At 42.1% G+C, this 13,914-nt stretch overlaps 1 protein-coding gene across 1 annotated transcript in view; it reads right to left on the bottom strand.

Moving 5' to 3' along the window:
- The window catches only part of SORCS3 (sortilin related VPS10 domain containing receptor 3), a 315,097-nt gene that overhangs the window by 110,488 nt on the left and 190,695 nt on the right, over positions 1–13,914 (bottom strand). Inside the window, exon 5 of the mRNA XM_069796927.1 lies at positions 2,800–2,873. Coding sequence (XP_069653028.1) covers positions 2,800–2,873 — 74 coding nt within the window. The remainder of the gene's footprint in view (positions 1–2,799; positions 2,874–13,914) is intronic.

Here is a 13,914-nt window from a genome sequence, read left to right as displayed (position 1 = left end):
TTGTGTGTCCACAACTAACAGAGAGGTCTTGCTTACTCTGCTGAGTGAAAATTCACATCCCAACCTCACAAGTTCTGATGCAATCATAATTTTCTCCTGGCCTTAAAGTCTCTATATCTGAGCTCTCTCAGGGAAGCTATAATTATTTGGAAAGGTCTCAAAGAGAAAAATAAGACCTCTCCCTGTCAGGCTGACTGATCACATGAACAAGGTGAAGATTATAGTCTTCACAAGCCCATTCACAGCAACCTGAGAGATGAAAGTCATGCTTTGAAGGTAAAAACACTCGACAAAGGCTGCCCCAGATAAAGCCAGCTGCATTCAAATCAGATGAAGTCTGTCCCATTTGGTGAAGGTTGCTTACCTGAGCCCCTACTAAGAGACAATGCAGAGCAGCACAAACAAGCAGCTTACCTCTGATTTTGGCATCTCCCTATCATTATTATTTCACCTTTCCTGGAATTTTTAATTAAGAGGTTCAGTAATATACTATTTGATAGGCTGATGAACTCCACAGACTAGTGGCTCATGTCCCCTTGAAACTTATAGCTATACCCACTTTCTCCCTCTTTCATAGCCTAATAAAAAGAAATCACCAAATTCCCGAGGCTAACGTGTTCTCCTTGCATTTCTTTTTCTGTACACATCTTACAAGACAGAGCTTGTAAGCCATCACAATTTGCAGCTTTAAAAAGAAAGAAAGGAAGAAGAAAGAAATCAGACAGCGAAAGGGGAGTTATTACATTCCAAAACTTCAACACCTCTGACCCCTGCACTACGAATTGGTTCAAATCTCTCTCACTCTGGGAAAAAACTAATTCACTCTCTTGGAAAGTTTATTGTCAATGGGATTCTACTGTTTCTGAGTGGAATAAAGATTTCTAGGTCTATGCCATACGGGTTTTAACTATAGAAGACTTCTACATTTTCTAAGAGAAAGAGACACTTGAAACAGAGGCATTATATAACGCAAGTGCTAAAAAACAACATTCAAACTATGCAGCCAAAAGACTGTATGAAAAATGAGGCAGATTGTGGAAAACAATAAACAGGTTTGGGTGTCAAATGGACAGAGACAAACAGGCAATTCGCATTAACCATTATTATATAAAAGTAGAAAATAAACCAAAAAACACAGCCTCTCCTTTAGAAAGAGATTCCACTTTATTCCTAGGTCAGCTCAGCCCTTCCACTTTATCCTCCAAGAAAGCCTCTCCCATAAGCTCGGCTGTGCTATTTAAAGGGTAGGGTACAAATATCCCATAGGACCAGCTATTCTACTCCACAGAAGGATTCACCTGGAGAGGATCCACACTCACCTTTGTCATGTGCACCTAGCATGAACAGTGAAATCAAAGGATTTTGGATAGTTAGGTCAATCAACCACCTGTCACCAGAACCAGGAGAACATAACCCCCTTTCTGTCACTATGGAAATGTGAAACAGTAACATGGTCAATCAAGGTTCTAGATCTTCGATACATTTTGCAGGTCTATGTGACTTAAGAGCCTTACAACTTCTTTTCCTCGATGTTCAAAATCCTTCTTACACTGTCCAAAATTCACAGGTACACTAAGGGAAATCTCCAGACATGATGCCATAAAGCCATATTTTAAATGTGGGAGCGTAAAAGCTGTTTAGACAGATTTGCAGAAGGACCTAGACAATTTGAAAATCCTATGAGGTGTCTATCTCCACTGCAAGGTGTGGAAATATTGCAAATCCAATCTATAGATATTTTGGGCCTGGATTCCAGGTACTTTTAATGATGTGCAAGAATTTCTATGAGAATTTGAGTCTAAGATATATAAATCATGCTTTGCAATTGGGAGTCAATTCTTAAGTCATGCAAGTCCTTTTTATTTTTAACCATTCAAAATAACAGCCTCTGTTTCCTTAATATTATGATCTTTGGGGGCCTTAAGGACCAGACACTTCTTTTAACTATTCACAGATTATGTAAATCAGCACTTCTACACATTCACACACACCCCATCATCTGGCATGTAGTTAAGTACAGCGTTAAGAATCCGATTCAAGCCCCAAATCCTAGATCAAACTACAGAAGAATATTGCTGGGTTTTCTCTTTCTCTCTAAAGTCAATTCCTGGGCCTTCACATGGTAGAAAGAAATTTGGAGAAGCGGCACCTGAAATGGAGGAGCCTGGAGATAGGAACTAAATTTGTTTAATCATCTGCTTTTAAGACACTCTCCCAGTTTTGGAGGGTGATGTTTGGGAAATGGAAAGGAAGATAGTCACAAAGCAGATTTTTAGCAGACTGTTTGCAGATCCTGGGCTCTCACCAGTCAGTAGAAAGAAACTGGCTCCTCAGAGAGTGATTCAAAGCAGAGCCTGAATCATCCTTTCTCCCAGTGGTTGCATAAGGAGACTGGTCAGAGTGGCTGGCTCTGCACGAAGACTGTGTTGTAGGCTAAAGCAGCTCTCAGAAGGGTTGAAAAAATAGGTCTAATGATCATAGCTTTGTCACTGAAGCACTGGGCAGTTTCTCTGTGTTACTCTAAGTAGGTATATAACAAAGAAGCAGAAGTTCTGCAAATATCAGAAGACTTGTACTCATCTGTACAAGACACCACTGTTATCAGGCAAGAAAGTGGTACAAACATGGAGACTATAGCACTACAAGATATGTACTATGGACTGAGTATATAACATTGATGATGACCAAAACCAAGGATATACTTAATGTTCAGGTAAAGCAACCAGTCCCTTCAGGTTAGATGCCCTTCTCCCCTCCGTGACCTGCCCAAAACAAGCAAAGCCTGAGGGCATAACTCACCAGTAAAACCTGTTTGGAGTGACCCGCTCGTGCATGAGCTGCCATTTTCTTCCAAAGTCCATGGAGCTGTACAGCTGAAAGAGAGAAAGTATAAACTTTGAGGAAGAAAAGGAAGGACAGCTGCTAAATAAAGTGTTAAAATCAGCTCAGATTAAAGAACAGAAATGGATTGTCCTGCACAATTACCAATCAGCCTCGATACCAGGGAAGGCTAATAAGGCAATCTCCTCCACTCACATTTAACCCAGACTGAGCTCCTGAGACTTAAAAGCAGGTTAGCTCTTCCAAAACCTTTTCAAACTTTTTTGTGCTTCCTGATTTCAGCTGTCAACACATTCACTTTGGCTGCCATATGACAAAGCTGGCGGTCCCCCTGGCTTTTTCAGCCCAACAAGAAGCAGGTGATTGAGGACCTGCAAATTCCTAACATTAAATAGAATGAGAGACAAATTAGATTAGTTAACATGACTATGATGTGGTAGGTAGTTGTACTGGTTTTGGTTGGGCTAGAGTTAATGTTCTTCACAGTAGCTAGTATGGGGCTATGTTTTGGACTTGTGCTAGAAACAGTGTTGGTAAGACAGGGATGTTTTATCTGCTGGTGAGCAGCGCTTACACAGCCAAGGCCTTTTCTGCTTCTCACCCCACCCCACCAGTGAGTACGCTGCGGGTGCACAAAATGTTGGGAGGGGACACAGCCGGGACAGCTGACCCCCACTGACCCAAGGGATATTCCATACCATATGACATCATGCTCAGTATATAAAGCTGGGGGAAGAAGGAGGAAGGGGGAATGTCTGGAGTGATGGCATTTGTCTTCTTAAGTAACTGTTAGGCGTGCTGGAGCCCTGCTTTCCTGGAGATGGCAGAACACCTGCCTGCCCATGGGAAGCGGTGAATGAATTCCTTGTTTTGTTTTGCTTGTGCACATGGCTTTTACCTGTTAAACTGTCTTTATCTCAACCCACCAGTTTTCTCACTTCTACTGTTCCTATTCTCTCCCCCATCCCACTTGGGGGGGAGTGAGTGAGCGGCTGTGTGGTGCTTAGTTGCTGGCCGGGGTTAAACCACAACAGTAGTGACCCTATACTCAAGGTCATGCTGTGATTCATTTTTATGGTGTGGATTACATCTCTCTTCTGTGTAGGAAAGAAAAGGAAAGTGCTCCTAATTTACAACTTCTATGTCCAGAACAAGGTCTAAATTTTGAGATGTTAGAAATCAATCTGCTCATTAGTTAAACATTAAAGATAGTGAAGTGGCTTTTCTTGAAAGCCAAATTTTCAATTTAACGATTGTTTTGAGTCTTTCTGGCTAACAAGTGGCACGGCTGTAATGTAACCAGATTTCCATGCAGCTCCATACTAAGTCTCACACATAGGTTCGCTTCATACCTACTCTGCTTAATACCACAAACACCACTGCCATATAATTAGTTTATTACCCACAATCCACTCACTCATAGTCAAAGCATATGTAAGCTCCTTTTCTCCAACTTTGAGCAAGTTTGGTTCTTCAGAAAAAAAAAATACACTTTGAGAAATAACTACTCTGCTTTACAACTAGATCACAGAGAAATAAATAGCAGGCAGTGTTTTGAACAGGATTTCAAATAAATTTCATCTGAAAGAAATTCTGGCTTAATAAACTAAGGGTTGATTGCAGGCTAAGGAGTTAGATAACAGAGCTGAAAAACTTAAATGTTTGTAATATCCAAATTTAGTTCCTTAATGGGAAAACGATATCACTTGAGTAAAGGTTCTGCATTTGATTTGATTTTGAGTAACTGGATTTACAAATCAGAGGCAGGTCCATGTTCAGATTAGAAAGGTTCACAACCTAGTGATGTGTAGTATGGCACAGCTATGATGGATGGCTAAGTGTGACTGGGAAGATAAACTATATGTGCTCGCACTGAATATTAAAGGTTCTTGAATGGGCAGTGCCTTTGACCACAGAGATACAGCAGCCACATCAGAGCTGGACCATAGAACAATTTACAAAGGAGATTAGAAAGGGCTGTTTGAGCAGTATCCAAAGCCTGAGGCAGCTGATTAATTCTTACTATGTTTGTACTCAACTACACGACCAAACCAATGTACAGCTAGCAAAAGGAAACTTAAAAACTGAAATTCAGACCCCATCAAGTATCTAATCCAACTGGTATGTGTAAAGGCAAATGAATCAGTCCTTTGCATTTATGCTAACAGGAGGTCCAGTTTCTACCAATGACAGCTCGAGCTGCCAGTGAATAAAGCACATCCGGGGAAAAGAGATGGAAGCAGGCATCCTCCAATTTTCATGTCAAAATGGGCTCCAGTTACGTAGACTTCACTCCAACTAAGATCACTGGGCTTGTGGTAAGAAATATTAGGAAAGATTTTTCTGCCCCATGTTCTTCAGGAGATCAGACATGATCTGACTATTCCGATTTGGCCATATTTCTTTGGCACTGTCACTAGGTAAGGTAAGATACTGTACTAAAAGCCCATGTTACCTGGGCTTCCTCTGCTTTTCTGGTCAACCAATCACAGTGACAGTCTAAAAAAATACAGTAGAGAATCCTCTGCCCCAAAAGCAATCCTCCAAAGATCCAAAATAAAGCATTGCTTACCTTTTTTTAATTAGAGGAGGCAGGAAAAGAAAATTTCTCCTCCAAATTTGAGGATAGGCTTACAAAGTCAACATTAATATTAAGGTAACCGCTTTCTGAAGGAACATCCAGATTTTTAGAAATAGTAACTGAAAACCCACACTCCAAGAGTCAAAACGCTACAGTGCTACAACTCTGTCTTGACTTTAGCATGGTGCCTGCCAGCAATATTCCTTGAGTCATTTGACATGGTTTTACACATACAAGGACCTCTGCACACAGATTGAGTTTCATCAAACAACTGGGCTATCCTTTCCATTTCCTGACTGCGGGTAAACTTGCAGATTGAGCCACGGTGCTGTACAAATCACAGGCTCCAGGCAGCTTAGCCTCAGTTAACTCCCGTTCACAAGCAAGTGCAAGTGGGACTAGCATTCTTATTGTATTCTGCAGTGGATTAACCATTCTCACCATGAAAGGAAAGGATTAGAAAAATACATCCATTTCCTTAGACTCTCTTTTATCTTTTGCCCCTAGCATTTCCTTTTCTTTTGCAGCTGCATAACAGCAGTAGCTACAGATAGCACACTCAGTGGCATGAAGTACAATCTCTAACTACTCATCTCTCCCACGGTGTCTTATTCAGGGAGCATCCTTCTCTCTATCAAGTTAAAAACAAGAGACCAGATACTGAGTACTTTTTTCCTCCCTTCTTTCTATTAAACCTCAGACTGACTGACAGTAGAGGGATTAAATTGAACTTGCAGCCTTTAGGTGATTTCAGATAAAGAGATAAGGAGGATATTATTCATTTCAAGAACTTTTATTTATTTATTCACCTACTTATTCTAGGCATCCACTTTGAATTTTAACCAGATGATTGACTCTTAAAGCTGTATGACAGAACAAATTACTGAAAGGTGTCTCTGGCCCAGTTCGCTTTTATGGTATTACAGATGCAAATGTAAAGGTTAATGTTGAATTACTAAATAAAATGTACAATAGAGAGTTTTCTAGTATGCATTAAAATTGTATATATACATATACACATTTTGTTCATCTTCCTTCATGGGAGAAGAGGTGCTTTTAGAAGAGACAACAAATTTAGTGGCAAGTACAGCAGATTTCAGTAGAGATTAATTTGTCCTAAGGCTGAATACTAAGCAACGGAAAGAAATGAGGTTTGTTTGGTGCCAAGATTTTCCCTTTTTAAAGCTCTGCTCTGGCTCTTTAGTGATGAGTAATCTCTGGCATTTCCACCTCCCAGAGCACTCCAACACATTGGTTCAAGAGTGATGGACTTCAGTGTACCACGAGGGTGTATTGTGAGGGTATGCCCTTTCTACAACCTCCTTGTGTTATTTGACCTGCTCTGATGAATGAAAAATTAAGACCATTGTGGGTCTTTATGTTTGTATGGGCTGGTCTTGCGCCTTGATGCAGCTAAAGAGTAACATGCAGAGGACTTGACTAAGGAGCAATTCAGAAGCAGGACCCAAAACAGAAGGACAAAGTCCTGGCTCAAGGCAAGAGTGGCAAAATTCATTTTTTAACATGAAAATGAACTCGGAATCCTGCATCTACCACAGAGGCACCTCAGTAAACACAGTCACAGCACTCGGCTGATCCCAGCAACTTCTGCACCTATTTGAGCAGACAGGTTCCAGGAGCCTCCTGAAAGCTGAGGTGCTTTGGAGAACAAACATGCAATATTCAAATTCCTTACTGAGCCCATCTGAATGGTGCTTATGAATCTCATCTACCCTTGCAGCAGACAACAGGGGTTTTTACAAGGCATGGCCCTAGAATTCCTGCTTGCCTGCAGACCAGCATGTAACTGCCACAGGGCAGATGGGATTCAGGAAAGTGAAGGGGCCAGCATTGCGTGTCACATAAATATACCTCTTAATGTGTTCTCAGGCCTGATGAAGCACCTAAAGTATTACCCTGAAAGTATCAGGCTGGTCACATTAGCAGGATCCAAGAGCAGCTCTCCTTTCACACCTGGCTTTGAGGTCTCCCCAGCTCAGCAGTACAGGTGCAGTCTTTGAGAATAGGTACTGGGGAAAATCTGCCTACGTTCAGGAGCCTAGTTAGACCTACCATTAAAAAAAGGCCATAACATCAAGAAGGTAAATAGCAAATGTTTATCCAAACAGCATCACAATACTCGACACTCAAGGATTGTAGCACCAGACATATCACATCCACCAACACAGTCCTGCGTTTTGCCAGGAACACACAATCTGTCCTAGGAAAGACCTTGGCAGACCAAGTGATATACAACTTTATTTTACCACAGGCCAGAACCTTAACTCGTGCTTGTCTTGCTCAGCACAACTCTGAATCATAAGGATATTACATACCACAGGCAGAATGCTTCTTCTTCAAACTCTGAGAACACTTGAAACATTTTATTTAACACTGGCATTGTTTCTGAGATAAGCAGCAAGCCCCTTAAAAAAGGAGCTTTATCCTTGGTGTCAGATTCTATGCCACGAACACATGCAACATGCCAGAAACACAGTCAGAACTACAGAGCTGGAAAGGAAGGAGTTATACACACATGCATGCACACAGACTGTTGCATATGAAAAATTTCTCCATGCTGTTGCAATTCTCCAGTACAAACTCTCAGGGTGATACATCCTGCTGGCTTGCTTGGATGATCTTGTTTGGGGCTGGGGTAATTTGGTTTGGCTGTTTTCTTTATTTTCCCAATGTGAGCTAGCAAAAAAATACAAAAGGATGATTTTACTGAAGAAGTCAAGCTTCTCAGAACTGGAGCAGCGTGAGAAAATGGCCTGCTTAAATTCCACTTATGGAGAGAGGGGAGAAGAAAAAGCAATGAAGGAAAAACATGGAAACCACAGGAAGAGACTCAACCCCCTGATGTTAGTCATCCATGTCCGAGCTACTCACCAAGGCTCATTTTTAGATAGGCAAGAAACAGGCTCAAAACAGGCACTTCTAAAGCACAAACACCATACTAAGCTACACTTTTAAATTGCTTATTTTTCATGCCTTTGAAGCCTCCATTTCTCCCCATAGACACTAAAAATGTCCACAGTGACTAGTGCAGAAGGAGATAACCCCACTATAGACAGATTTAGCTGAGATGGATTTCACGTTAGGTTCCCTGCTCCCAGGTTGACCTGCTTGGTCTTCATGGGGGAAACAGGCAGAAGACTGAAGACTCAGGGCAAGCTGAAGAAAGGTCAAGCATACAATAGCCCGGGTACACTTTACCATGGCAAGAAGCACGCTGAAGATGTCATGTATAGATTGAGAAGCAATAGACAACAGACTAAAGAAATTCAAAGACCTTTGATATTTATAGACTTCAGTGCTCAAACACAGAAGAAGAATTAGGGCATCAGGAACATACATAAAAAGCTTATATCCAAATAAAATCAAATACTCCTTGTTGCTATGAAATCAGGTCTATTGGCCTGAGCAAACATCTGGTGAGAATCTCGATAGTTTCCTGCCTGCCAGCCAACCCCTGAGTGCAAATAATGGTGTCAGATAAAGTAAGGAAGAACAGCTGGACTGTATGCACTTAAAGGAACAATTCATTTATTACACAAAAAATTATACTTCCCCCAGACAATACATCCAGCTGATTATGGAAAGATGTATTCACATTAATCCAGCAGGGTGTGAGTTGACCTAATGGTAATTACTGGGCAGCAGTGGACACATGGTAACATGATAGAAGAGGAGGGGCAGATTAGCTTGGCCTGCCATGTCCTCAGAGGAGCATGATCCCAAGCAGCAACTTGGATTGCTTACATGAGAAGATGACTCTGAACCCAGAAAAGCACAAAAGCAAACTAACATCTTCTCAGCCAGAGATGGTGGGAAAAATCTACAAGATGTGTGCAGGGTTCCTGCCAAAAAATCAAACTGGGACAGATGAAAAATAAAATTAGGTCAACATTTCTGTAGGAAATTGGACTACATGCAAGCAATCTGCAAAGAGTAACTCAGAAAAGCAAGTCTGTTGCAGGGTCTTAAATTTTCTCTACAGAGCAAAAATGACTATGATCACTGGAAAAAAATTAGAGGCTCAGAAACTAAGAAAAAGTTGTAAACAACTCAGAAAATTGCAAGGTGTGTCTTTTCTCTACACTTCGTGTTACAAATGAAATTACAAAAGGAAAAGAAGGTGCCATCATTAACATGTCAGAAAGTTCATTCCTAGAAGGAAAATGAACTGGAGGAAAAACTCACGATGCTTTTCAGCCTTGAGAGTACAGAACAGAGAAGCCATGTCTGACAACTGTCAGAGATAATCTATCACATGGAAGAAGAGAGCCATATGCAACTGTATTGGGTTTGTGTGGCAAGGTTTTGGTAGCAGGGGGGCTAAAGAGGTGGCTTCTGTGAGAAGCTGCTGGAAGCCTCCCCTATGTCCAATAAAGCCAATGCCAGCCGGCTCCAAGATGGACCCACTGCTGGCCAAGGCCAAGCCAATCAGAGACAGTGGTAGTGCCTGTGGGATAACATATTTAAGAAGGGGGGGAAAAAACATGCACAATTGCAGCTGGAGAGAGGAGTGAGAATATATGAGTGAAACAGCCCTGCAGATCCCCAGGTCAGTGAAGAAGGAGGGGGAAGGAGGTGCTCTGGGTGCCAGAGCAGAGATTCCCCTACAGCCCGTGGGGAAGACCATGGTGAGGCAGGCTGTCCCCCTGCAGCCCATGGAGGTCCACAGTGGAGCAGATACCCACCTGCAGCCTGTGGAGGACCCCGCTGGAGCAGGGGGATGCCCAAAGGAGGCTGTGACCCCGAGGGAGGCCCACGCTGGAGCAGGTTTTCTGGCAGGACTTGTGACCCCGTGGGGGACCCATGCTGGAGCAGTCTGTGCCTGAAGGACTGCAGCCCATGGAAGGGACCCGCACTGGAATAGTTCGTGAAGAACTGCAGCCCATGGGAAGGACCCACGTTGGAGTTCATGGAGAACTGTCTCCCATGGGAAGGACCCCGCACTGGAGCAGGGGAAGAGTGTGAGAAGTCCTTACCCTGAGGAGGAAGGAGCGGCAGAGACAATGTGTGATGAACTAACCACAACCCCCTTTCCCCGTCCTCTGTTCCACTGGAGGGGAGGAAGCAGAGAATTTGGTAGTGGAGTTGAGCCTGGGAAGAAGAGGCGGGGGGAAGGTGTTCTAAGATTTAGTTTTTATTTCTCATTACCCTACTCTGATTTGATAGGTAAGAAATTAATTTTCCCCAAGTTGAGTCTGTTCTGCTTGGCAATTGGTGGGTGATCTCCCTGTCCTTATCTGAACCCAAAAGCCTTTCATTATATTTTCTCTCCCGCATCCAGCTGAGGAGGGGAGTGATAGAGCGGCTTTGGTGGGCACGTGGCTTCCAGCCAGAGTCAACCTACCACAGCAACAAATTCAAACTGCAATGAAAATGTTTCAGGAAATGACAACATCAACATTTTTTCTAAAGGCACACTGAGCAGCCGTCTACTGCAGAAGAAACATTTTGCAAGGTCTTGCAACTATATTCTGTATGGAATAAATGGATGGTCCTCACTTCACCCACTGCAAAGAAAGATCTTTTTTCCAGACCTAAAATTAGACAGGAAGGATTTAATAAGGTTGCCCTTACTTAGCAAGAAAAAAAAAGAAAAACAAACAAAGGAGTCTGCACCGTAGGAGATAACTGCTCCAGCAAGTGAAAGAATATGAGTAATAATTGCATTTCTCCCTGTTATCTTATAATTCTTTCATTTAACTCTAAAATAATACCTACCCCTACTCAACCACTGTAAGACTACTCCTGACAGTCAGATCCATCTAGTCCCCATGCTTTCCACTTGTTGAATTTAGCACAGAAATTCCAAGCTGCCAAAGTATTCCTTCTTTTTGTCTGTTTTATTGTTTCATCATCTGAAAATTTTTTTTTTTTTTCCTTCAGCTCCAGCTAAATCCCTGAGACACTATCTCCCTATAACTCTTCATTCAAATAGTAATCAGATCACCAAATCCCCAAGGTATTCAGGTTGGGATAGCAAACTCCCAAATAGCGAAGACTGACCTGATGATTTCCAACGATTACCCACAACACACAAGCCATTTCCCCTTATTAATTTTTCCATTTGAGATGTTGCAAAATTGTGGTTTTCCTCCTTCTCATAGCCCCACACGCTAAATCCACTTGTGGAGACCCACTACAACAATCCTGCAGCCATCAGTTGCCCTCAGGCACTGGCATGGTGTGCCTTTGGGAGCAGAGAAGACTGCAAAGTCTTATCAGAGCAGAGCAACAAAAGACAGATGATAGAATCAAGAAGAATTGGATAAGAAGACAGGCAGGATAGATTTAGTGTAGCCATGAAGACAGCACTTGGTACTAAAACATGCCCTACTTCTATATCAGCTCTTCCATCTCCGCTAGATTGCATCCCTCCTTTTTTGAGGACAGACAGATACCTCTCTCTTTGACAGCACCAGTACAATGTTTAACCTGTGGGGTCTATGCAGCCCCTTTTCTCAGGTTCTCATGTGAGGCAGGACATGTTACTTGCAGCATAATAGGGACAGGACTCAAGTGTAACATGCTTCAATTGGGTGGCTGAAACCAGGTTAGGAGCAACCCTTATCATGGTAGAGGCTTTATTAATCACAGTAGGAAAGGCTCCATTCAAGAAAAGATTCAGGGCCTTCTGATTCCTCTGTTCCACCATTCCCCTTGGTCTAAGCCTTTGTGAGACACCTCTGAAGTGTCAAGTTACTGTCAGGGGACACAAAGGCTAATGTCACCTTCAAGCTGATGACCAACTCAAGAACAATGATATCATCTGTGCTTATTTCTTCTATGTCCTCCCAGGGAAATACCTATCCTTGCCCCCTTGCTTTGCTAGGGCTCCAGAGAAACCCAGATCTGAAGCTTGGAAGTGCTTCTGGACCTTTAAAGAAAGGAAAGAAGAGTTTCTCGCTCTCTTCTCTTGCCACAAGCTCCTAGAAATCACAATTCAGGTAAGGCATCCTTGACAGCTCCACACTAAAGAACCTAAAAATAAATCCTGCTTCTTGAGCCAAAAGATTTGTGTAACAGCTGGTGGAGCTGAGCTTAGGAGAAAGAATTCCACCAGCACCATATTTATGGGCTTTGTTTACACAGAGTTGTAAAAACTAGTAATTGTAATGAAAACAAATGGACCAGTTTATCTCTCTGCTTTGATTTCCTTTCCAGGTGATTAAAGGCTGCATCAAGAGACCTCATTACAGCCCAAGGTTCTTCTCTAGCATGATACAGACCGATTGTCTTAGGCATGGAAAGAGAACACATCCACAGACTGCTGCACGTCTGAGAGTCACCAGAGCTGCTGTACAGTAGAAAGGGCACTGGAAACAGAATATTTTGATGAGAAACTGCCCTAGACAGAAATTAAATACTAAATGCGTTTCCACCACCTCTATATCATAAAGCGGGGGGGGGGGGAATGTATCAGAAGCTGGGAAGTTCTCTTTGCACTTTAAAATCTAATACTGAAATATTTCACATGTTGGCTGACAAAAGTAGGTCTTCAGACAAAAGAAACTCGGACTCCAGCCCACTACTATAAGAAACTGGTCACAGATCTTCTGCACAAAGCCCAAATACTTTGGAAATGTTTGACTTCATATTGTAATTGTATAGCTCAACCCAGACCTGGCTTATAAAGAAACCAGGTAGGTTAAGACAATGCACCGATGTGATGTTTCATGCTTTACAGTTAAAAAAAAATATGGTTTAACCTGATGGGTCCACCCACAGTAGTGCATTTTGCTTAACCCTGGTGCTCAAAGCAAGACTTGCCTCTCTCTGCTTCTCCACTTCATCTCCAAGAAAAAGAGAAAAGTAGATTAAACTGGTGATAAAAAAGTCCACTCAAAAACCTTCACATTTCAATTTGTCTATAGCCTAATTGCTACTGAGCATACTCAGCCAAAAATTTGTCATTTCTGCTGAGAGCACAGCACACCTTTTGCTTTTCTATTGTGTGACTGGTTTGTAGTGGAACACAAAGTCCAGATACAGCTGCAACAGGAGCAGTGACATAAATGAGTATCACTAAAGAAGTTAAGGCATGTTTCAATCCTGGGTGAAAAACAGCCTCTCTTCTTCCTACTTTCTCCCCACTTCCAGAAATGCTGGAGTGGCTCAGAACTGAGATGAAAAGTATTACTTTCAGATTTTTTTTCTTAAACTGAAAATATGGGCAAAAAACATGTTCACTTTGGCCAGTCAAAACAATTTCAAGCATTTCTAAATAATTTAGCTTTAGCAACTTGCAAACGGTACTATAAATAGAAATGCCATTTTGAGAGAAGGCTAACTTTTTTGATTGTTTGTTTATTCCTTTCTTCATGACATTTTAACCACTTCAAAATCAGCTCTAGAGTCTGGAGGAGGGCTAAAATTGAGCAATATGTTGCCACTGACCCCCTTCTGATGAGTTAACAAGCCTTATTGAAAACCAAAGGCATAAAAGGGGAAAAAAACCCGAAACCAAAAAACCC

This window comes from Haliaeetus albicilla, chromosome 11 (assembly GCF_947461875.1).
Source record: "Haliaeetus albicilla chromosome 11, bHalAlb1.1, whole genome shotgun sequence".
Lineage (NCBI taxonomy): Eukaryota > Metazoa > Chordata > Aves > Accipitriformes > Accipitridae > Haliaeetus > Haliaeetus albicilla.
Note: the sequence above shows the minus strand (reverse complement) of the source record. Positions and strands in the feature narration are given on the sequence as shown.